General features: G+C 49.4%; 1 protein-coding gene across 1 annotated transcript in view; it reads right to left on the bottom strand.

Moving 5' to 3' along the window:
* Nucleotides 1-693: 693 nt before the first annotated feature.
* Nucleotides 694-25,614, bottom strand: part of NALF2 (NALCN channel auxiliary factor 2) — a 28,285-nt gene continuing 3,364 nt past the window's right edge. The window contains exons 2-3 of the mRNA XM_079911076.1: nt 3,995-4,166; nt 694-3,590 (exon numbers count right to left, since the gene is read on the bottom strand). Of these exons, the coding sequence (XP_079767202.1) occupies nt 3,205-3,590; nt 3,995-4,166 (558 nt within the window). The 3' untranslated portion in view covers nt 694-3,204. The remainder of the gene's footprint in view (nt 3,591-3,994; nt 4,167-25,614) is intronic.

Genomic DNA, 25,614 nt, shown 5'->3' with positions numbered 1-25,614 from the left:
CCCCTCTCCTGGGTATGTGAGAAGGTGGCAGTGGTGGAGGGCTCTGTCTGTCACCTCTCCTGTGCTCCCCAAGCGCCTTCCTGCCTGGGATAGGAAGATGGGCCTGGTGAGGCAGAGTGCAAGAGATGAGACTGGGAGACTAGAAGCAAAGGCCGTGACGAAGGTGAAAAACTGCTAATCCCCAGGCCATGTGGGGCCTGCAGACATATTTAGCCCACACAGAGGTATATGGGATTTTTTTAGACTTGAGCCAACATTTTGAAATTAGAGGCTTCACGTAAAATTCTCGAGTCCTGATGTCCCTTGAAGAATGAGAAGACCTGGCAACGCTGGGCCCACATTCCCACAAGTCAACCCTGGGCTTGAGCTGCCCCTGTAGACATCCACACCCTGCACTTGTCACCACTTCCAGCCTTGGCGTCCATACTTCAGCCAGCCCAGCCCACTTCCTTCACTCACACTTATCTGCCTGATCCCTGCAGGGGGTTGAATTTGTATTTCCTTCTCTAGAATGGCCTACTACAGAGTTTCCCCTTTTTTTCTGAGACTTGAGCCAACAAGCGGTGGCACAGAGGTTCAGCATCCTCTGGTCCCGCCTCCTCCCCAAGCCATAGACTTTTTCCTTGGGCAATTTTTGACACCACAGAACAAAACCAAGAAGGGAAGGTTATCATCAAGTCTTACCATTTATTTCTTTATGGGGTTAAACAAGAGCAGAGAGGCTTCTGCCCCACAGTGCAACAAAACAGAAAGCGGTACACATACAGAGACTCTCACCGAAACACAGAGGCAGGGGAAGGGCGACAACTGAACCATAGCCAGGTGAGGGAGGAAGGGACAGGGACTACTAGGAATCCAGCTTGGAGACTCAGTCATAGGAACTAGTGCAAGAAAGTCCTACTCATGAAGCACAGTGTAGAAAATGGCGTAAGAAAGCTGCCCAGCTCTGCTGCCTGTGACGAACGGCAGGGGCAGCTGGAGGGGTGGTGGAAGATCTGGGCAGTGGGGTGGATGGGGACAGTCAAATGACTTCGAGGTGGAGTGAGGTGCCCCTTTCCCCTGCCACTGGGCAAGGCCCTGGGCTGGTCTGAGCCAGGGGTCTCCTGGGCACTTGGTGAGGGGGAAGAGGGGATGGGAGTCTCCAAGGGTCCATTCCCTGGGGTCCTAAGGTCCCCCTTTACTTCCCGGTCCCTTTGTCCCTCCTGAGGATGCAGGAGTTACAAGGCAATACATAGAGTCTCTCACATCTACAGAAGCATCTCTGGAAAGGAGCCAGCACCTCTTCCCCTCCCCAGCTGAAAAGAGCACTCTAGGGATGGGGTATGTGGCTAGGCCTGAAATGCTGAAGGCCAAACATGGAGTGTGTGGGCAGGGCACAGGGCTGGGCAGGGGGAGGGGAACACGCTGTGAGAAATGAGAAAACTGGCAGGGAAGGACTCCCTGGCCTCACAAAGCCTATTTGGGGACCCAGCTGAGGCCCTTGAATGATTCCCTCTCTACTAGTGAGGTTTCCCATTTATCCCCCAGCCAGCTGATTCCAGCTGTTCCCTCCCCCTCCCCCTTTTGGTTTCCCCTAATGCAGCTCCAGGCCCACCCCTCCCCTTAACTCACTGGCATTGCAGCCCAGGACACAGGCCCTTCTGGCACTGAAAGCCGCTTGGCCTGTCCCAGGAACACAGTTGTGGCTTCCTTTCTTGTCTGCTCCTATTGGCTTGTAGATGTCCCAGGCCATGTGGCCTCCCACCCCTAGGAGATCAGCACAAGGCTAATGGCCCCCAAGGGGCTCTCCAGGCCTCTTCTCTCGTGCAGCTCTCTAGCCTGACTAAACACTTCAAGTCTCTCAACCAAGGGACCACAGCACATCGTCTTTATTTAGCAGGTCCTCTTGCCAGTTTCTGGACTTTCTCCAGCTAGGGGCACGGGTGGCTGGATTAGGGGACCTGCTACAGGGTGAGGAGCAGTGTAGTGGTTCCACAATTGGGATAGTAACCCATGGGGTCAGGGATGAGAAGGGATGAATACTCTTTGGTAGGCTGGGGACGGGGACAGGCTGGGGATGGGGGAGGCTCATCTCTGGAAAGCTCTGGGGCAACGCCACCAGGGTTTCCGTCATAGAGGCCTGGGCTAGGACGAGTTGGGGGAGTCTGGGGACCCAGGCCAGGCCTGACCCTCTTGGGCTTAAGTCCCTCCTCCCCATGGAGATCAGAAATGGAAACGTCTTTGGCCCCAAGGCCAAGATCTCCAGGGCAAGAGTGGCCCTTGGGAGTATGTGCACCTTCTGTAAGATATGGCCCTTCAGACAGCGGCAGTCTGACCATGTGCCCTCAGCCTTCTGTTTCAAGGCCCAAGAACCCAGTCCCTGTGCGCCTTCTCCAGAGGGCTCCTTACGCAACCCTTTCTGATTTGGGGACGTGTCCTCGAGCCTGCCTCAACACTGATGATCTGCCTCCCCAAAGCCAGGTGGTGACAGCCCATTTAGCCATCTCTCTAAGCCCTCTGCCCACCTCTCTCCTCTCCTCTCCCTCTTCCCTATCTCCGCTCTCTCCCGCCACTCATTCTGCACCCCCTTCCTATACCTCATGGCCTAGGGTGCTGGGGCACAGCTTAACTGGGGCCCTGACCTAGCCGCAACTGCGTACACCTCACGTCCCAGCTGGGCCCTTCCCTGTGGCGGCCCCACATGGGACAAGGTGCGCTGGAGCGGGAGGAGGGCCGCTGCGTCGTCTGCCGTTGCCTGCAGGGGTGTGGGCAGGAGGAATTAAGGATCGTGGCAACAAAAGGAATGCGGAGGGGGGAAAGAGCTTCTCCCCTCTGTGCCCCCCAACATTCCCTGAAGAGCCAAGGCTGGGTGAGAAGCCTCCTTCCTTGGGGTCAGGGCTCTCAGTGGTGGTGGGCATTTCCACCCCCCACTACCCCCTTTTTTTTTGGCTAAGCCCCATAGATGGGGGCCTGGGAGGGGGGCACCTGCTGCTCCTGCCTTTTTCTCCTGGATGAGTTTTGCAGCTCCCTGGGGCCCTCTGGCGGTTCTGTTGGAGCTGCTTTTGGAGTGGGGGTTGGTAGGGGGCGATGTGTGATTGCCCCATTTCCCCCACCCCCCACCTGGTCCTACACCTCCCATGGGAGGGGCCCCCGCCCCCTCCCCCTGGGGGGGGGCGCTGGAGCTGATGTCGGTGTGTGGTGGAGGTCTGATCTCCCTCCTTGCTGTCACTCTTCCCGAGTCAGGCCCTCGTCTAGGGCAGGCAGTGCCTCCAGGCCCGGTCCCCCACCACCCTGGCCGCTGGAGAAGGACACCATGGTATGGAGGAGCATGAGAACGAGGACGTAGAGCCGGATCCTGCTGGGACTGAGGCGGGAGCCCCCAGAGACCGGCAGCAGGGAGGGATTGTGGCTGAGGTGGCCTGGGGGGTCGTGGCGGGGGTGGTAGTGGGGGTACTGTTGGTGGTAGTGGTGGAAGTAAGAGTGGTGGAATTGCTGGTGGTGGGTTTTAGGGGCTTCAGACTCCTTGAACTTCTTCTTCTCCGACTCACAGGAGACCCACTGCACGTCACAGCACTTGGTTTCCGGCCGCTTTGGCGAAGTATCCAGCAACCCTGCCAATGGATAAGCAAGGCGGGGTGGGGTGCTAAGGGGGCTGCTGGCTATGTCTTTCTGAGAGAGGTGATTGTCAAAGCTGGGGCTGCTCTGGTAGTCCTGCCCAAGACTCTTCCCCCTGCCCCTTAGCATCGTCCCTTTCTGGACACATCTTCCAGGGACCCCAGACAGTTTTTCTGGGGTAACTCCCTGGCCAGGTATGTTTTGGATACAGATGGCCACTCTGCTCTCTCCCCCTATTCCACTTTGCCCCATCCCAACCTGGGGCCTCACTACCTACTCCTGCAGCCACTAACCTTCTCCTGACCCAACTTCCCTGTTGCCCTCCCTGCTCCCACAGCCCCGACCTGGTGCCTGCTCTGGGCCCCTGGCCTCCCCCCTCCTCCCAGGGCCCTGCCTTTACCTGTACAGATAAAGCCAGGGAGCCCTCCGTACACCATTTCCTCATTGTCAGGGAGGATAAAGGGGCACCGGGTCTGCACCTCCAGGCAGTATTGCTTGCAGGGCACCCAGCGCTGGCATTCCTGCTGGGTCACGCTGAAGTATTCTGAGCACAGCCAGGCCTTGTAGACAGCCTGTAGGGAGAGGAAAAAGCATCAGCCCAGGCGCCAGCCCCTTTCCGCTTCAGAGGAGAGGGATGAGGAGGGGTGTACCTGTACTCTATCGGGGGAGGGCACGGTGTGCTCACCAACCCACCCTCAGGATCCAGGGGGTGGGGAAGAAGGGTTTGGGTCAAGACCACTACCTCCGACCCTAAAATCTCCCATTTCATAGCCAGAACTCCCAAGTCCCCAATCCGCAGTCATCCAAGACTTTGAATTTGTTCATTGGTAAAATCACAAAATGACTCCTATATCAGAGCTGGAAGAGGCCCATCCAACCATACCATTTTATAGCTGGTCCCGCGAGATGTCCTGACTTGTCTGAGGTCACCTATATTGAGGTAAATTTCACTTCCATTCAATTCAGCAAACATTTCTTTGGCTGATGGTGTTAAGTTTCTAAACTCAAGAAGAGAGATGGAGAGGATAATCTTTGCTTTACCTCATTAGGGTGTTGTGTAGATCAAATAATATGACACATATGAAAATGTTTTGTAAATTCTATAGTGCAATACAAATGTGAGGGGTTATTTTTAATAAAAACAGGAATCTGCCTTACCAAGCACCACATGTGCCTTCAAGCTCTACTTAACCCGTGCTCTGTCCTGTTGGCGTCCGCCCTGGAGTGGAGCAGACACCACATTTCATTTGGAAACTTTGCTTGGCCGTTTCACTTCGTGGGTATACTTCCTGCCCCTCATCTAGCCCATTTCCACCAGGCACTTGGTCCTGGCTAAGAAAGGTTCCCTGCTCTATACTCTTTGGCTATCATCAAGACCAGAGTTCCTCAACGGCGACACTACTGACATTTTGGACTGGATGATTCTTTGTAGTGGGGGCTGTCCTGTGCATTATAGAATATTGAGAAGCATTTCTTGCCTCTACCCAGTAGTTGCCAGTCGCATCCTCCCCCTCCTCATTGTGACAACCAAGAAATGTCTCTGGCCATTGCCAAATATCCCCTGGGTGGGGGGCAAAATCATCTCCCATTGAGAACCAGTGATCTAACTCCTTGCTACTGAAAGTGTGGACCTGGACCAGCAGCATCACCATCACTTGGAGCTTGTGAAAAGTGCATAATCTCAGGCCCTGCCCCAGACTTGACAAGTCACACCTGCATTTTAACAGGATGCCCAGAGCCCTGCCCACATCCATTCTTCGTATTTTCAGGGGCACCTTCCCATAGTTGCTCCTTGTAGCGATGGTTCTCCGACTTCAGTGTGCCTCAGAATCCCCTGGGACACTTGTTAAAAAGGCAGATGCCCCCCTCCAATTCAGCTTCAAGAGGACTGAGGTGGGCTCAGGAATCTGCCTTTGGAACAAGGGTCCAGGTCATTCTGCGGCCAGAGGCCTTTCAACCACACTCTGAGCAACGTGGTCAGAGCTTCTTACACAGATTTTAAACATTTACACTCAAATACAAATAACTCCACGGTGAACATGGACTTGGGCAATGTAATCCCACACTGGCCTTTTCCAAAGTGGGGGCAGGGGCGTGGTGATGGGTGGTAGTGGGTTGTGGTGCAAGTTACCCCCCTGAGGAACACAGATGTGATACCTCACTGGCTTCTCAAATTTAACATGCTCTAAATCTTAAAATTCAGTTCTTGTTTTTACTCCAAATCTGCCCACGCCCCTGAGTCTTGACCACTTCGGTTAAGTGCCATGACCATCGACCTGGGTATTCAATCCAGAAACTTAGGTGTCAGCCATCACTCCTCTCTTTGCCAGCATCCCCACACGCAGTTCATCAGCAAGGCATGCCAATTCTCCCTCTACTTTCACGACTCTGTGCAGGCACTGTCATTTGTCACCTGGACAACAGTCTCCTATGTGGCCTCCCCACCTCCACCCTTGCTCTTTCCAATGCACTGTTTACACAGGAGTAAGAGCAATCTCAAAATGACATTCAATCACGTTACTCCCTTGCTTCAAACCCTTCAATGCATTTAGAATAAAACCCAAACTTTCGACCACAGACTTCAAACCCCTGCATAACTTGGCCCCTGTCTGTCTCTCCAACCTCATTTTCTCCCTCTCCCATACGGCTCATAATGCTCCACACGCTGAGGTTTTCTTTCTTTTCCTTGAACATGCCCTACTTCTTCCCACCTTGGGGCCTTGGCACACACTGTTCTCTTGGCCTGATATGCTATTCCCCTGCCCCCCACCACTTTTGGCCTGGCTAGGTCCTTCTCAACTTTGAAGCCTCAGTTCAAAAGTCACCTCCTCAGAGAGGGTCTCCCTGACCACTCTAGTTAGAGAATGCCCCCTCATTATTCTTTTTCTTAAATGTTTCTTCACCACAAGTATGAGTTTGTCTGCATCCTTGTTTTGTTTTTCTCTGTCAACCTCACTAAAACGTAAGACACATAAAAGCAGACGTGGGTCGGTCTTATTGACCATATTGAGTACTCATCACAATATATGTAAAAAAACAAGTCTTGCTGATGGAATGAACCAGATGAGTAAATGAGGACATGTCCCTACTCTCAAAGAAATTTCAGTTTCATGGATAGACAGATCTCACTTGAAACGATGGCACATTTTCTATATTATAAGAGAAGTTAAACCACGGGCCACTGGAGTGAAGCAAATAGAAAAGCCAGAAAAGATTTCAGTGAGGTTATGAGTTGAGCTGGGGGAGTTCCCTGGTGGTCCAGCGGTTAGGAATCCACCTTCCAATGCAGGGGCGGTAGGTTCGATTCCTGGCCAGGGAACTAAGATCCCACATGCTGTGGGGCAACTAAGCCTGAGGGCCACAACTACCAAGCCCACGTGCTCTGGAGCCCACGCGCCACAACTAGAGAGAAGCCTGCATGTTGCAACGAAGAGCCCGCACACCACAACGAAAGATCCCGCGTGCCACAACTAAGACCCGAGACAGCCAAAAATAAATAAATAAATATTTTTAAAAAAAGAGTTGAGTTGGGACTCAAGGTAGAATTTTAGATGGCATGGGCAGAGATGAGACAAAAGGGCATTCTGGACTGAGGCAACAGCTTAAGCAAAGGTACAGATGTGAGCACATCATGGTGTGCTAAAAGAATGGAGAACGGTTTCATATGAATGAAGTGCAAAGGATACCAATCTCCCGTGGATGGACACTTAAGTTATTTCCAGGTTTCCACTATCACAAACAATGCTTTGGTGAGCGAGCAGGTCTGTACACACCTCTCTTGAACACTTGTGTTACATTTTATTTATATAAACTCAAGAGTGAAATTATTGGGATAAAAGGTATGTGCAATGGAGTGAGAAGGGAGTGGAAGGAGGTGGAAAGGAACAAGTAAAGGTAAGAGGCAGGGGAAGAGGGAGCTACAGGGGTAGGAGAGGGGCTCAGGGGTTGGATAGAGTGGCAGTGGAGTCCAGGGGCACAAGAGAGGAGGGGAGGAAGAAAGAGAGGGTAAGAGAGTAGGGAGTTGGAAGGTAAGAAATGGTGGTTATAGCGGGGGTAGGAAAAAACAGCACTGGGGAGGAAGCAGGGGAATAAGAGATGGAGGGTGTAAGGGAGGTAAAGAGGTACAGTGAGGGTGAGAGAAGATGAAGGGTAAGAAAGAGTAGGGGATAACAGGGTGGGGGACAGGAGACGTGGAAGATGGGCTGTGAAGAGGAGGGGTAAGAAAGACGGAGGAAGAAAGAGGAGGGTTCAAGAGCCAGCAGGGGAATAAAGGGGGGTAAAGAAGATGGGAACAGAGGAAGGCCAAGATAAGAAAGAGGGATAAGACAACAGAAGGAGATGGGGGAGACAGAAAGAAAAGTAAGACAGGAAACAAAAGGATATCCCTAACGCTAAGGGCCCCAGTACCCTGGAGACTCCCCCCCCCTCCATCTTGTGGGTCCCAGGGCGCCAAGAGGCAGCTCTGTCCACAGCCTCTGCCCCAACCTCTGCAGCCTGGACCCAGAGTCCACCCCCACCCTCACCCTGAATTGTGTGGAACAGCCCAGTCCTCCACTGCTGGGGTTCAGAGGCCCCTGCGCGATTCTCCCTGGGCTCTTTCGGTTTAATATTCCTGCTCCCAGGTGAGGCTGCAGTGGAGGGCCAGCTCTCCTCCCAGGCAACTGCAATTAGCCTAATAGCAGGCGCTGGTGGCCGGGCACTCCCCGCCTCTGCTCTGGGAGAGAGAGAGGGAGTTGAGGGAGGCGGGGCTGGGAGAGGGGTGGCCTGACAGTGGGAGGGAGGCCTTTCTCCTTAGCTAGACGACCCTCCCTCAGGCCCCAGGCCCCAGAGTCACCATGGCGAGCAGGTTGCCTGAGGAGGACACCAGGCCTGTGGGAGGCAAGACAGGAAAAGGCAAGGAACTAGTGAGAGGAATGGAGGAAGTAGAGTGACACGGGGCTGAGAGGTAATCCAATTCCTTAGCCCCACATATGGCCAGCTGAGGTCATTGCTGGCCCATGTGCTTTAAAAAGGGGCTGGGGTCCTTCTCAAATGAAAAGTCTGGCTCTCAGGGCTACCACCTGGACAGCAAGCCTGCCTTAGTCTCCGTAGCCCTTTTCCCTAGGCAGGCCTAAGTCACTTGCCCCATCTCATCAGTGTTAGGACTGAGCCAGAGGGGACCGGGTTGCTTGGGCAGTTGCAGGGGATGTGGGCACTCATCCACAAGGATGGGGAAGAGCCAGGAGAGCTGTGGGGCTTGCTGGAGGCGGGGCATGCAGAGCAAAGGAAGAAATGTCTCAGAACCAGACAACAGTCAATTGGGAGACCCTCGGAGGTCTTTTGCTCTAGTTCCTCAATTCTGGCTGCATATTAGAATCATTCAGAGAGTCTTTTTTTTTTCCCCCCAGGTATCCTGCTATTTTCTTTTTAACTAGTTTTTTAACATCTTTATTGAAGTATAATTGCTTTACAATGGTGTGTTAGTTTCTGCTTTATAACAAAGTGAATCAGTTATACATATACATATGTTCCCATATCTCTTCCCTCTTTTTTTATTTCTTATTTTTGTTTACATCTTTATTGGAGTATAATTGCTTTACAATGGTGTGTTAGTTTCTGCTTTATAACAAAGCGAATCAGTTATACATATACATATGTTCCCATATCTCTTCCCTCCTGCGTCTCCCTCCCTCCCACCCTCCCTATCCCACCCCTCTAGGTGGTCACAAAGCACCGAGCTGATCTCCCTGTGCTATGCGGCTGCTTCCCACTAGCTAGCTATTTTACATTTGGTAGTGCATATATGTCCATGCCACTCTCTCAGTTCATCCCAGCTTACCCTTTCCCCCTCCCCATATCCTCAAGTCCATTCTCTAGTAGGTCTGTGTCTTTATTCCTGTCTTACCCTTAGGTTCTTCATGACATTTTTTTCTTAAATTCCATATATATGTGTTAGCATACGGTATTTATTTTTCTCTTTCTGACTTACTTCACTCTGTATGACAGACTCTAGGTCCATCCACCTCACTACAAATAGCTCAATTTCGTTTCTTTTTATGGCTGAGTAATATTCCATTGTATATATGTGCCACATCTTCTTTATCCATTCATCCGATGATGGGCACTTAGGTTGTTTCCATCTCCGGGCTATTGTAAATAGAGCTGCAATGAACATTGTGGTCCATGACTCTTTTTGAATTATGGTTTCCAGAGAGTCTTTTAAAAATGCTTCTGCTTGGCCCACATTGCACTCCAGATCAAGTCAGTCAGAATCCTTGTGGGTGGGGCCCACACATCTAGAGTTTTTCAAAACACCTCAGTTAATTTTAATATGCAGAGAACTTAGCCCTGCTTCATTTTATAGCTGAGGAAACTGAGGCCCAGAAAAGGTGGGGGGGAAGGACTCTTCTACAGTCACATAAAGTATGGCAGAGGGAGGAACTTGAAACCCAGTTTCTCGACTCTAACTCCAGGGTTCTTCCTACTGGACCATCCTACCAGTGACTGCATTCCAAACTCGGGGGCAGGACACATTAGCGTGGGGAGGGGAGGAGAGCTGAGGAGAACCAGGCCTGCTCTTGGCTTTCAGGCTCTTCAAACTCCAGCCCTGGCAGGAAAGCCTTCTTCATCATGCCCTGTCCTCTGAGCTTAACCATCCTGGACCCTCAAGGTAGCAGCAGATGATGGGTGGGGTGAAAAGCCTTGACCTGACAGTGCCCTGCTTTCCCTACAGAATCCCCTTCCCCACCTCCAGCAGGCCACCGCTGGGCTCAATCAAGTTCTGGCTGCTACAGCCAAGTTGCTATGGGAACTGGGAGGGGAAGGAAGCAGGGAGTAACTAGAGGGAACACCAATTAACCCAAAAAGGAAGCTGAGAAGGCTATCCCACCCCTCCTCCCGGCTGGGCTGTTAAACCACTCTTTTTTTTGTTTTTGTATAATGTCTTTTTTTAAAAAAATATTTACTGGGGCTTCCCTGGTGGCACAGTGGTTGAGAGTCCGCCTGCCGATGCAGGGGACACGGGTTCGTGCCCCGGTCCGGGAAGATCACACATGCCGTGGAGCGGCTGGGCCCGTGAGCCATGGCTGCTGAGCTTGCGCGTCCGGAGCCTGTGCTCCGCAACGGGAGAGGCCACAGCAGTGAGAGGCCCGCGTACCGCAAAAAAAAAAAAAAAAATTACTGATTGATTTTGCCTGCATCAGGTCTTAGTTACGGCACGCGGGATCTTTAGTTGCAGTATGTGGGCTTCTTAGTTGCAGCATGCCTGCGGGATCTAGTTCCCCGACCAGGGATCGAACCCGGGCCTCCTGCACTGGGAGCAGGGCGTCTTACCCACTGGACCACTAGGGAAGTCCCTTAAACCACTCTTGAAATGGGAGCAGGTAAGACGAGGGGTATCCCCACCCATCCTGGGCTCTGCAGCTGCTAGTTTAGGGAGGAGTGGGAGGACCTGGAGAGCCTTACCTTCCTGCTCCCTGACTTGCAGCCCTGGCGGGCATTCTCATCCCTATGCTCCTCTGGGAAGAAGCATGTGACTTCTCCTGGCCCCCAGGGTGCTACGGGAATGCATACAAGTGTGTACCTACAAACACAGCCCACAGCCAAGACTCAGGGCCAGAGGGTTTAGGAAGAGGAGGCCATCCTGGGCTCCTCGGTTAGGGGGCGGGAAAACCCTCCAGAGAGGAGAGCTTCAGTTCCTGCCAACCAGGAAGTCGGCAGTTTCCTTCTTGGATTCCAGCTTGCTCCCCTCCCTAGGGCCTATTTCCCCATCCAAATCCTCCCTACAGACCTCTTCATGGCTCTTTGCTTTCCTAATGCACTCCTGGGACACTTGGCCAGGAGCTGCAGCTGCAGAGACCGTGGAGGCAGAGTGGCAATCTGGGCTGGGCTTGGGAATGAAACCCACTGTCCACAGCACATACATAACCACCCTGCCCCTGGAATTCACCTAGGTGGAAACTGAGGCTCAGAAAAGGGATTTGGTTCAGCCAAGTCAGAAACATGCAAGAAATCAACTATAAAGCCAGGATTAGAAGGGAGGTACTCTGGTGACTAATCCCATGTCTCTTTGTGCTGCATCCATCAATACACAGAGCATTGTGTGAAGGACCTCCTTGAGCAGGTCTGAAAAGAGCCGCACGCTTCTATTCCTGATTCTGGGCTTTCAGAAGGTTGGGTCAGAACAGGGTAAGGTCAAGGTCAATCTCTCCAACCCAGGGGAGGGAGATCTTGGACATATCTCTGGGAGTAGTTCCTTGGGATTGGCAGAGTCAGACTGAGATGAGAGGCATTACAGGGCAAATGCAGGTGGATGACATGGCTTTACTTTAAGTGGCTGTAAAAATAAGCAACAGCTTTCCTGCTGCTGAGAATGAGCAGTCATGAGTCAGAGTGGCCTGGCCTGGCCTGGCCTGGAGGAAAGGCGGGGGAGATGGCTTGAAAGGTGGATAAGAACCCAGAGCTACTGCAGTTCCAGAGGGTCCAGTCACCTCCAAGCCTCTTAGGCCACCTGCTCCAAGGCCAGGGGCAGCCTGGTTAGTGGAGAAGTGGTGTCCCTAGTGCAGGAGCAGTTCTCTGAAGGAGCCTAGATGACCCATATCAATCAGGTGAGCAGAGGAGGCAGGTTCATGACCACTCGAGAATAGGAAGGACTGTGAGAATCACAACTCCACCTCCCTATCTGCTGTTGGAATTTCCACTCCAACGTCACTGCCACAAGCTATCCAGCTACTGACTGCACACCTCTTGTCACAGGGCGCATGCTCTCTCCTAGGGCAGCCCGTATCTTCAGACAAGTCTCGCAGTTAAAGAAGTTCTTTCTCCTTCTGAGCTGAGATAATGCCTCTCTGTGGCATTGCTCGTGGCTCCTCCTAGCTCTTCTGGGACCATAAACTTCCTGTCCCCATGCCAGCCCTGCAGTAGGTATTTGTAAACTTCCCTGAATCAGGTCAGGTCTTCCCATTCATTTTTTCCTGCAATGATCAATTTCTGAACATGTTCAAGTGCCTGGCACTGTGCTGGGGAACTACATATGACAGAGATAGGGAAGACAAGATTGCTATCTTTAAGGAGCAGGAGAGACAACCTTGTGCATCAATCATTAGAAGTCACTGTGATAAACAGTATGTACTTGGTGCAATGATAGCATAAAGGGAGGAAGGATCAATGGTGTTTTGAGGGCTGAAGCACAGGAAAATACCTCCATGTGGGAGAGGCTAGAGTTGGGGCTTGGAAAAAATGGGTAGAAGTTCACTGGGTGGAATAGGGCAGGAATAAGTGCACTTAAAGCAAAGGAATAAGTAGGTATAAAGGCCTGGAGGTGTGAAACAGTGCCGGCTTCAGGCACTGTCGGTAGTTTAGCATAGTTAGAGGGTACAAAGGGGGCCATGATGGGAGATGAGGCTACGGAGGAAGGCCATGCCCATATTATGATATGTTCTGCATGCTGAGGAGGAGCCAGGCTTCATCCTATAGGCAATGGACAGCCTTTAGTGGATTTTAAATAACTGCTTTTTAAAAGATTGCTTATCACTTTTAAGTCAGTGATAAGTTAAGTCTTATCACTGACTAACTTTTCAGATTTATGTTCTGAAAGTGTGGATGATGGAGCACAGGCATCAAGGCTGGAGGTAGGGAGGCCAGTTAGGAGCCTATTGCAACAATCTGAATGAGAGGTGTTGGGGATACCAGGTTTCTGGCTTGGGTGGCAGGATGAATAGTAGTTTCATTCATTAAAGAAGGGAAACCAGGAGGAGGAGTAGATTTGGGGGTGAAGAAGATGAATTCAGTTTTTGGTCATGCTGACTTTGAAATATAGGTCAGTATATACTAGGCTAGGTAGAAATGTCAAGGAGGCAGCTGGACACAATGGTCTGAGCTCAGAAGGAGGGTCTGGGCTAGAAATAAAGGTTTGGGAGTCATCAAGGGTTAAGGAGTTAATCATCAGGAACATAGTAGGACTATACTTTCCCACACCCTTTGACATTAGGTATGGCCATAAGACTTACTTTGGCCAATGAAATGTGAGTTGAAGTGACATGGATCCCTTCTGGGGAGAAGCTTTAAGAGCTGGAGTACGATTTGCCTCCACTGCTGACTGTGGAAGTGGTGTTGAAATGGACCTTTTGCTAGCCTGGGTCTCTTGGTGACTATCATGAACAGATGCTCCCTACTGACCTATTTTGGACATGTATTATGAGCAAGAAATAACTGTTTGTCGTGTTAAGCCTCTGATATTTGGGAATTGTTTGCTACTACAGCGTAACCTGGCTCACTCTGACTGATAAAGTAATAGTGGAAGCCAAGGATATTGCCTAGGGAAAATTAACGCACAGAGAAAAGGACCAACAATGGATCCCTGGAAAACACTAACGTTTAAGGGGCAGGTAGAAGAAGGGAATCTGATGAAGATGGGGGAGTGGTTTAAGAGCTTGGAGAAGAAACAGAAGAGAGTGGCATTCTATAAATTAGGGGAGGAGAGTTTCAAAGAATAAGAGTGGTCAGCAGATGCGGACATGCTGGCAGTCTCATCATGGTGAGATCAGTTTCAGTGGAGCAGTGGGGGCAGAAACCAAATTGAAGCCAATTTAAAAGGGAATGTGAGGGAAGAAAAATTGAGAGAGCTATGTGTAGACTACTCTTCCAAGAAGCCAAACTAGTTTTTCAACTATTTTTTGGGATGTGGTTTCCAGTTCTCTGTTCTACCCTGGTTGTTCCTATTCAGACAAGTTCCTATTTTTCTATGTCCCTTGCAACTGAATGCAACCCCCAGACAGAGTTTATTAACACAGAGTCAAGTAGAAGTATCAGCCCTCCTATCCTAGAAGCTCTGTTTCTGTTACTGCAGCCTAAGACCACATTTGCTCTCTGGGAGACTGTATTGTATTCTTTTGGTAATTCAGTGGAGATGGAGAGGGGAATTTCTGCCTGGAGTGTGGGATCAAAGACACAGCCTAGATCAAAGTCCCTGGAAGGAGCTCAAGCCTTCTGGCAAGACATCTGAATGAATTAAACATCCTTGAGACGGTAGGCTCCCTGAGGACAGGGACTGTGTCTTATCTGTGTAGTTCCCTTAGGACTCCACATGGAATTAGGTATACAGAAGAGATGCCTGCTAAGTACTTGAAATCCAAGCACTTGTAAACCAAGCCTCCAGCAACTAGCCCAGACTGGAGTAAGGTGGAGATCTCCAAGAAAAGGGTGAAAGTAATGGCTTATGTAATGTGTTGCATGAATCTTACAGCTTTGATGGAGAAATTGGGGATGCATTAGCAAAAAAACAAAAAAGAAAAAAATCATAGAAAACTAAGCAAATAGAAAAAAGAGAGGCAATTATTAACTCCAGGAAAACAAGTTGGCCAAGGAAGAAAATGTAATCACAGTATTCTACATGACTCAGCTGTGAACAATATTTATAATCCTTATAATGTAAATATGGAATACTGTTAACACCAGAAATTGTGATATGACAATATTGGATATATGAGGGGAGTGCACATACGGTGCTGCTGGTAGTAAGAGAGCTAAATCCCACTCTAAAAAAATAAAAAGGCAGTACATATTTAAATCAGAAAAAAAAAATAAAGAAATGACAGTATTGGTATATCATTTAGGGATGTGGAGGTAAATATTAGAAGAAACAGCTAAGAGGTTTAGAAGTATTTGACTATGAAGAGTGAAGCTTAGGGTTGGAGCAGAGGGCTTCTGTTTTAATTATAAGCAATGAGCTCTATATTTATCATTTAAAAGATATTACATTACATATCCTTTAAAAGACAGATGCTACAAGAATATATATCTATATATGGAATAGATATACATATGTGTATACATGTATATATATGTATATGTGTGTATCTTTGTGTGCACAAAGATATTTCAAACAGAAAAGTCAAGAAATAGCAGTATTGGCACACCATTAAAAATGTGACAATAAATATCAGAAGAAAAAGCTAACAGAGCTTCAAGTGTTTAACTCTGAAGGGTGACTATATATATGTAGCTTATATGTCTTTTAAAATTATGAACATATATTACTTTGATAAAATGAAAATAAAATAAATATATAAACTGATATGCAGCCATGAACCTCAAAAACAACAAAACAAAATCCCTAAGACTTGACCTGACCAAGCTTGCCAGACTCAGCCAAAAAACCCCAGGCCCTATTGCCCAGTCATGGATCGTCTACTTCATCACCACTGTCTGGGGCATGGGCTTAGGTCAGGTCAGCTTAACAGGCCAGCGGAATTAATGAGTGGCCCCATAGCCAAAGAGAACTCATATGAGAGGAGGGGAACTTTGAGGGCCTCTGTGCCCAACAGCTGTGCAGGCCACCCACCATAGAAATGGTGCCAGTGTGACATGACAACCATGGCTTCATTTGAGTTGCACACAAATGTGTTTGGCATAAAATCCCGCTGCCCCCTCCCAGGGGGCACACACTGTTAGTCTGGGCCCAGGCCCAGGTAGAAATCTCCAGCTCCCTGCAGGGATCATTGTGAAACCAGCTCCTTGCCCCTACCTTACTTCTGTCCCCAAACACAGTACCTTGCTAAACAGATGAGAGGCTGGGGAGAGACCTAATAAAAGGACCTGTTAGTTGTGCTTGGTCTCTGGGGGTGAGGTAAATCAAGGCTTTGGAGTCCTTCCATCTCTGGCTCTTCCCTCCCCTACCTGAGCATATCTCTGTGCCCTCATTCACTAGAATCTCTCCAGTTGCCTTCTGGCTCCTAACCTTCCACCTCCACACTAGACACTTCACCTGCTGCTCCCAAATTACCTTTCCCTTCTCCTAAGGGAAAGTGTTGTCAATCTCAATTGAGTATTAAGCAGTCATTTAGATTAAACACATCTAATTAAGGTGACAATAATTATAGCTACCATTTTTTAGGTGCTTAACATACGCCAGGCTCTGTTCTAAGCAGCTGACCTTTATTAACTCATTGAATCCTCACAACCACCCCCTGAGATGGAGAAACATTTACAGGTGAGGACAGGAAGGACCAGAGTTAAAATAGCTTGTCCAGGACTTTCCTGGTGGCACAGTGGTTAAGAATTCGTCTGCCAATGCAGGGGACATGGGTTCGAGCCCTGGTCCGGGAAGATCCCACATGCCGTGTAGCAACTAAGTCTGTGCGCCACAACTACTGAGCCTGCGCGCTACAACTACTGAGCCCACGCACCACAACAACTGAAGCCTGTGCACTTTAGGGCACGCATGCTGCGACTACTGAGGCTGCATGCTGCAACTACTGAAACCCATGTGCCTAGAGCCTGTGCTCCGCAACAAGAGAAGCCCCTGCAATGAGAAGCCCGTGCACCGCAACGAAGAGTAGCCCCCACTCGCCACAACTGGAGAAAGCCCACGTGCAGCAACGAAAACCCAATGCAGCCAAAAATAAATTTAATTAAAAAAAAAAGCTCGTCCAAGGCCACACAGCCAATAATAATATATGGTGGCTACCATTTCCCGAGCACTTTCCATCTCACAGGCACTGTGCTCTTAAGAGATTAGCATGTTATATGTCATTGAAGCCTAATAATGACCCTATTTCTTAGTTTTGAATTCAAAGAAAATGAGGTTCCAAGAGAGATGAAAGGTCTCAACAACTGTTTTATGGAGAAGACAGATTTCAAGCTGGAATGTGAAGTCAAGTTTACCTGGGCTTCAGTTCCCAAGCTTATACACCATATTGCCCCTAGGATGGTCCCTCCATTTCACTATCACCATTGAAGTAATTAGCTTGTTACTTAAACGAATCTTTTTGATGGAATTTCAAGTCAAGTTGGGGAGAGATTTCTAGGACTGGATGGGAGAGTGATTTTCTAAAATCAGTGTATTCAGCTCACTCCCAATATGAGTAAAGTTTTCTTTGTAAGGGAGTGTCAGGGGAAGAATACTTGGGTACTAGGGGCTACAAATGACCACTTCCATTCCCCCATCAAAGCACTCCCTTTCCTCTTTCCTCTAAATGCATGCATGTGTGCATGCATGGGAGCACAAACACACACACACCCTGGGAGTGTTGAAAAGAGGCAACTGTTCCTGCTCTGATCTTTGGCAACCTGTGATGGGAAGGCAGCTCTCTCCTTGTACAAAGGTCTTCTTGCCTTTGGACATGAGTTCTCCTGTTCTAGGTCTTGTCACGTAGGGGCTCCTGGAACTGCCTTGCCCTGGAAGACTCCAATGCTAGAGTCCATTCCTTCAGAAAGGTTTCAGGGCAGCCACAACACTCTACCTAATTGCTCCTTCTCCCCAGCTTGCTCCATAAATGTTCTTCATCAAAAAGCCTTTGCTCCAGTCAGGTGGAGAGTTAGCCAGAGCTGGGTTCAGATTCTGGCTCTGCCACTAACTGGCTGTATGAACTTGGACAAGTCATCTGTAAGGAGGTAGGGACTCAGTCACTAATTTGCTATGTGACTGTAAGCAAAGTACTCTCCCTCTCTGAGTCTCAATTTGGATCCAAGAAGATGGTCCCTAGGGAGGCAGCATGCATGGGGAGAAGACAGGCTCAAACATCTTTAACCTCAAACATTCCTGTGGTCAAATCCCAGGTTTGCTGTCACCAGTTATGAAAACTCAAACAAGTTACTAAATTCCCTGATCTATACTTTCCTTATCTGCAAAATGGAGATAATAAAAGCACATATCCATAACCTTTCTGTAAATGATGTCTGTAAAGCAACTAGCACAAAGCTTTACCTATAGTAAAATTACACTGGTACAGATTGGGTACCCTGGATTTGACCTGGATTCAAATCCTAGCTCCAACTCTTATTAGCTGGATGACCTTGAGCCAGTTACTTAACCTCTCTGAGCCTGTTTTCTCCTAAGTAAAATGGGGATAAATATACATACACTTCACAGGACAGATGTAAGAATTAAGTGAGATAAAGTATATAAAAAGTGCCTGGGATAATTCCTTTCCTTCCCATGCCCTCCTTTCAAGCTGTAAGATGCAAATAATAAATGGAAAAAAAACACAACTGCCACAAATGTAATCAGAAAAAATCATTAATACATACAAATCAATAATAAAAACACAAGACATGGACAGACAATTCATAAAACAGGCAATAACAAATGACCCATAAACAAGAAAAGCAAAATCTGACCTAAGGAATGCAAATTACAAGCCAAGGCTATAACACTTTTCAGCTACAAATTAGTAAAGTTTAAAAAATATGATAATCAATATTAGACAAGGGTGGTAAATTAGTCTCACATTTTTGGTGAGGGTATAAACTAGAAGCAGCCTTCTGGAAAGAAATTTGGTAAGAAAGAAATTTGTATGTCAAAAGCCTTAGAAAGGTTAATACTCTTTGATTCTGTAAGACTAGTTCCAAATGTTCGTCCTGAAGAGTTAATGTGTATGCTTCCATTTGTATGCAAAACAAGGGAAAGAAAAAGTCATTTTGTGTGCAAATGTTGATGTAAGCTCAGAGAGGGATGGAAGGATACACACCAAATCGTTAACATCAGTGACCTCAGGGCAGTGGGACTGTGGGGGGAGGGAACATGAAGATTACTAAGTGGAATACAGAGGTTTCTTTATAAACCTCTGTATTGTTAGATTTGGTACAATGAAGGTGCATTATTTTGTGATTTAAGAAACTCAGCAAAGCAGAGAAATAAGAAAAAAATGATTGAGATACTATTTATTAAAAAAAAGGAATCACAGATCTGACAAAGATTTATGGACAAAGATATCCATCACAGCTTTATTTACAATAGTAAAAGTTTAAAGTAAATATCCAACAATAGGGTACTAGGTAACTAAATTGCACTAAATTCATGGGATGGGATATTGCATGCTCATCAGGAATGATGTTTGTGGGAATTCCCTGGCGGTCCAGTGGTTAGAACTCCATGCTTTCACTACCAAGGGCCCAGGTTCAATCCCTGCTAGGGGAACTAATTCTGCAAGCCATGCGGCACAGACAAATAAAAGAGGTTTGTGAATATCTAATTACATGGAAAGATATTCAGTATAACTTTAGCAATAAGTTAAAAAGAGCAGGGTAAAAAACCTGGATGATTTCAACTATGTAAAAATATATAGTCACATCTATTAGGGCGGCTATTATCAAAAAAAAAAAGGAAAAGTATAAATGTTGATGAGAATGTGGAGAAATTGGAACCCTGTGCATTCATTGCTCATAAGAATATAAAATGGTGCAGCGCTGTAGAGAACACTATGGAGGTTCCTCAGAAAGTTAAATATAGAATTACCACGTGGTCCAGCAAGTCCATATCCGGGTCTCTAACCAAAAGAATTGAAAGCAGGGATTCAAACAGATACTTGTATACCAATGTTCATAACAACATTATTCACAATGGCCAAAATGTGGAAGGAAATGAAAATATAGGTCCACACAAAAACCTGTCTATGAACGTTCATAGCAGCTTTATTCATAATTGTTCAAAGGTGGAACCAACCCAAGTGTCCATAGAGATGAATGACTTTAAAAAATGTGGTACATCCAGACAATGGAATATTATTCAACCATAAAAAAGAATGAAGTACTGATACATGCCACAACATGGATGAACCTTGAAAACATTATGTTTAATGAAATAAGCCAGACATGAAAGGACAAAAAGTGTATGATTCCACTTATATGAATTACTCAGAATAGTCAAATTCATAGAGATGGGAAATAGAATAGAGGTTACCAGGGGCTGGGGGGAGGGAGGAATGGAGAGTTATTGTTTAATGGGTAAAGAGTTTCTGTTTAGGAGAATAAAAACATTTTAGGGATGAATAGTGGAGATGGTTGTACAACATTGCAAATATACTTAATGCCACTGAATTGTACACCTAAAAATGGTTAGAACGGTAAATTTGATGTTATGTATATTTTACCACAATAAAAAACTATGCTACAAAGAGACATATTAGGAGGAAATACACTATAACATTAAGAGCATCTCTGGGACCTTTTTCCTGTTATATTTCTATTTTCCAAAATTTCTCAGAGACCACCTTTTTGGCAATTGGAAAAAAAGGTATTTTTAAAAGATTCTGAGTCTCTAATAGCTCTGAAAGATTAACCTGGTTGGAAGTTTTAGTTGAGTTCGACACTGAGCAGATATGCTCACCTTTCACACATCAGCCAGGTAGCCATGCTATCTGCTGAAAACCAAATACAAAGACAGGAAACAATGGTAACACTCACCACCACCACTCGTCCTTCTCCAGGCAGAGCTTGGTGAGTTGGCACTTCCTTCTACCTCCAAGAGAAGCCTCGCCATCCCAGGCCAGGGCTCACCAAAAGCCTGGCATGGGAACTGGGTGTCCAAAGGCCAAGCCAGGCCTTCACAGGCTCTGGGGTGATAAGGTCTGATGGTTTCCCCTCCCAGCTCTCCCAGCAGCTGCTGGGCAGGGCTCAGGCCTGCACTAGGTCTGTCTAGGAGACCTACTCCTCTCCTGCCCCGGTTGATCCTTCCGGCAGATTGGGGCTGAGAATCTAACAGATACCCTCCTTCCAGGCAAGAGGAGCCCAGCTCCTCCCATCTCCGTGGTAGAGCCTGTAGAAAAAGGAGGGAGCAAACACCTCCTTTCCTCACGCCCATCCTCTGTCACAGTCTCAAGAGGATACTGGTGATTATCATTGGGGCTCAAGGACAAGAGACTGGGGTATTGAACAAGGAGGATGTTGGTGGGTCCCCACTTTGGATCTGAGCTACTCCAGGGGGTCCCTACAAGTTGCCAGTAGGTGCTGCTGGATTTCCCTTGCAGTTCATCAGCTTCTCACTCCAGCCTCTCAAGAGCCAGCTGGGCATTGCCTCTGACAGCTGGGGGAGTTTATTAAGATTTTCTTCATACATGTCTGCACTGGGGAAAGAACAGACAGACCTGGGTTTGTGTGGCAGTCCTCCCACCTTTTAGCTATGTGTCCTGGATGGGTCGGCCACGTTCCTTCACTGAACCTCAGTTGTCACATTTGTAAAAAGGAAATAATGAGAGTACCTGCCTGCTAGGATGACTATCAGGATTAAATGAGTTCATGGACACACATAAAGCCCCTGGCATCTCCCAGGCACTTGGAGGCTGGCAGTTTTCTTTTCCCCTTTCCCTTTGTTCTTTGGCACCAGCCTGCCTTCACCTTCTGGCCCAGAGACTTGTGGCTCAGGTTCCAGCTCCTTTTTCCAGAATCCATTCAAACAGGAGCTTTGGTCCTGGCAGCTCCTGTCACTCCATGGTAACCCCTTCCTTCACCAGGACCAGCTGCAACTCACCTGGTGCCCTTGCTCTCCTCTCTAAGCATGGCTGCCTGGCTCGAGGTATCAAAAATTCAGGCTTTTCTGAACACCCTCATATACCCAGGGAGAAAAGTCTGGTCCAGCATCCCTGCACACACCCTGGTCTGTGCGCCTGTAACCACAGGAACACAACATACCTATTCCCCAGAGGCCTCCCGACTCAGCATTGGAGAATGGTGCTCCTGGAGGCCCACGTTTGTCTAAAGCCCCCTCAGAAGCTGCCCCTGGTTTTCCAGCAAACACCTGCAGCTGGAATCCACATGTGGCTGAGACGTGAGCTGGGGATGGGGGAGTAGGGGTGGGGGCAGGTCTGATGCCCAGTCTGCAAGGGCACAGGGCAGATAAACAGCCTCACAGGGTGGGAACATAAAAGAATTGCCCATAAAAGAACTGCCCCGAGGGAGAAGTTTTTCTAGGGCAAACTCCCACCCTCGAGCCTAAGGTGTCGTCCTACATATGCACCCACACACCGAAGAGTGGGTGTGCCCTTTCCCTGAGACACCGATGCCTGGGGAGGAGACCAACATGCACCCACATGGCTTAGAGGCACCCTCTCATGCTTGTAATGTGTTCGGAGATCCCTGACTCTCCTTTAACCTCAGCCGCACCCACTGTCTTCCCTTTCCTCACCCTTACCTCCACTGTGTTCAGCAGACTCTTCCAGTCAGACCATGAGAGTGGGTGGAAGGCTGCTGGGCTCCCTTCCTCCACTTAACTCCCCTCCGCCCCCACCTTCAGGAGATACCAGTTTATCCTTCATGGAGGTTCCCGTTGCTATGGTGACTATAGTAGTCAGGCACCAGCCTGTGGGAAGGATGGGAAGTCGCCATGAAGAAGATTGTGCCTTGTGTGTGTGTCTATGTGTCTAAGCATGTGTGCATTCACACACACACACACGTCCACACTGAGTGGGGAGGACAGAAGGCAGGAAGGAGAAAAAGAGCAGAGAGGGATAAAGGGGACAGGAGAAGAGGGGACCAGAAGATGAAAGGGGGGCAGGAGGAGGGATGGGGATCAGAGAGGCGAAGTGTGAGAGGGGTGCGAGGGATGCGAGGGGTGAGGGGGCATGCAGGAGACAAGGGCAAGAGGTGCAGTGCCGGGACGGGGGTTAGGGATGAGGCCAGAAGATGGTCAGGACGCGGGGTAAAGGTTGGTGGAGTATGAGGTAGAGGTGAGAGATGAGGGGAGTGGAGCTGGATGGGAGATGGGAGAGGGCTGGCAGTTAGAAGGGAGCAGGGAGGGGCGTGGGGGGAAGGGGAGGGGTGGGAGCAGGTGGGGGTAACTGTGGGGAGAAGTGGGCGTTGGAGGAGTGAGGTGTGGGTGCGGTTTGGTAAGGGTCTAGCAGAAGGTTGGGAAGGTTGTGGGGTCATTGGTATGTGGGGGTGTTGGCTGTGGGCCAAAATTGGGAGGAATATGGGGATTGGTAGTGGGGTGGGTCAGGGTAGGGGTGAGGGGATCCGGAGAGCTGTGGGCAGCATGGGGCCACTTTCCCACTCTCACGTTTAAGCCCCTATACCCTGTCTGAGCTACAAACATTGCCTTTTCCGTCCCCGGCCCTTCCCAGAAGCCCGGTGCTCACGTTCATGGCCAGTGAGCTTCGGTGGATCTGGACGCCCCTCCTCAGGGGAGCCTTTGCCATGGTCCTGGGAGGCTGCTTCTTGACTGCCTCCCCCTTCCTCCACCCCCTAATGGGGACAAGGGTACTCCCTCTGCCCTCACGAACCCTGGGTCAGGGAAGCTGACTGTGGGGCACTGCTCCGTGCCTGAAAGCTTGGGTGACAACAGGGACCACTTGCCAACTTGGGGCTCCTGCCCTTTGCCCAGTGCCCCGAGCTTCCTGCTCTCAGCACCAGCGTTAGCCTGGGAATCCTGCTTGGCAGGAAAACTGTGGCAGGTGGGAGGAGAGAGGAAGGCAGTGAGGCAGAAACAGCTGCCAGCCGGAGTGGAGGAAGAGGTCCCCAACGGGTAAGGGCAGAAGGCGAGGTGCTGGCTCTGGCAGCCCCCTCCCCTGGGTGTGGGTGTTAGGCATCCTTCCCTGGCCTTGCCTATCCAATGCTGCTGTTGAGGCGGCAGGCTCTGCTCACTGGCCTGAACTCTGAGCTGACACCGACCTCAGAGGTCAGCTGATCCAACCCGCTCTAGACTCTGGAGCCAGAGTCATCTCCACAGCATTTCCCCCAGGGCTCTGTCTGAATCAGGCTAGACCTTTCCCCTGGGAGCAGGAACTCACCTCCTCTCAAGGCACTCTGTTCCCTCTTTGGAAGGAAAAAACTGTTAACTGAACAACTCTGATATGCCAGGCCTAGGTACTGTGCAGACTTCTCATTAATAATGAGCTCATAGGGCTGTTCTGATGAATTACCTCCATTTTACAGATGAGAAAAGTGAGGCTGAGAGAGCTGAAGTCCCTAGCTCAAGGTCACACAGGTAATACATAAAAAAGCTGGGCTTGAACCCAGGACTTTCTAACCATGAAGTCCCTCTGGGGTTAAGCAGAACATGCCTCTTGTTTTGCATCCTGACAACTCTTCTGAGGTCTGAAGTTGGAGACCACACCTTCCTGAGTCTCCTCTTCTTCAGGTGAAACAGCTCCTTCAACTCTGTCCAGGAGAACTTCAGTTTTAGCCTCCTCCTAAACTGCTCAGTGTGAGACCCAGAACCAAACACACAGTATACCAGGTGGGTGTGGGCCAGTCCCGAAGATAACAGAACTATCGCATCCTTCCTTGGCACTAACCTTTATGGTTGTGGCCCTATGGCTAGTGAGAACTGAGAACTGGCCTTCTATCCCTTCTTGGATCAGAGCTATGAGAGAAGAGGCCAGGGTTTTGTTCCCATCTCCACCACTGCCCCCCCCACACCCCATCAGACTATCCTCAATTTAGAGCAGGGAAGGGGCAGAGGTGGAGGAAGAGGCAATCAGAACCAGGTGGGGTGTGGCAGGGCTGGGAGATGGAGAGGGCTGGGGGAGTGAGGGGGTGGTCCAGTAACCACAGGCAGGGCCAGAAGGGCTAAGCAGAGCAGGAGGCAAGGGCTGAGGGGATGCGTGCACAGGGAGGTAAGGGAGGGGTGGAGCGGGGCCCCAGGGGTTGGGAGAGGCCAGCGTGGGAACGGGCACTGGCCTCCCTAAGTTATCATCGCCCTGCTGTGTGAGAGGAAGTCAGTCACACATTAAGGAAATGTCACAGCTGGTACTAAATTGGGAGGTGTCACAGGCAGCATTGAGGACAGGTATGATGTGTGGGGCCCTGTGTGGCCCGAAACAGGGGCAGATGTTGCAAAGGGAGAGAACAGGGTTTCTGGGGCTGCCCGGGAAAGATCTAACTGAAATACTGGGGACAGGCCCCCGGGGATGGGGGTCACCTGGCCTTGGAGCAAAGGCTCCAGGTTTGGTTTCCAGCAGCAGAGGAAGCCACCTCACCCTAGCCTGGGGCGGTGTGCTCTCCACCCTGGAGAAGCTTGGAGGATGTGGCATTATCTCCAAGGGATCCCATTTTGGGGAGGGGCTGGACAGCAGGGCTTGAAACTGGGGGGCAGGCTTGGGGATCTGCAAAAAAGGCCTGGGATAGAGGTGGGGCACTGGGGTGAAGACAGAGGGGCTGCAGGAAGGAGGAGAGCAGGGCTGTCTTTTCCTGTAGGGCCTATAATACAGCTGGAATCCAGAGGCCTGTGGGTATAGGCCTCAGTGAAGGGAGAGCATGTTGGAGAGGGTGGGAAAGACAGGAAGAAAGCTGTGGAGCTGACACTGCCCTTCTCCCAGCACAGCAGGCAGC

This window comes from Stenella coeruleoalba (genome assembly GCF_951394435.1).
Source record: "Stenella coeruleoalba genome assembly, chromosome: X".
Taxonomy (NCBI): domain Eukaryota; kingdom Metazoa; phylum Chordata; class Mammalia; order Artiodactyla; family Delphinidae; genus Stenella; species Stenella coeruleoalba.
This window is presented reverse-complemented; position numbering and strand designations above follow the sequence as displayed.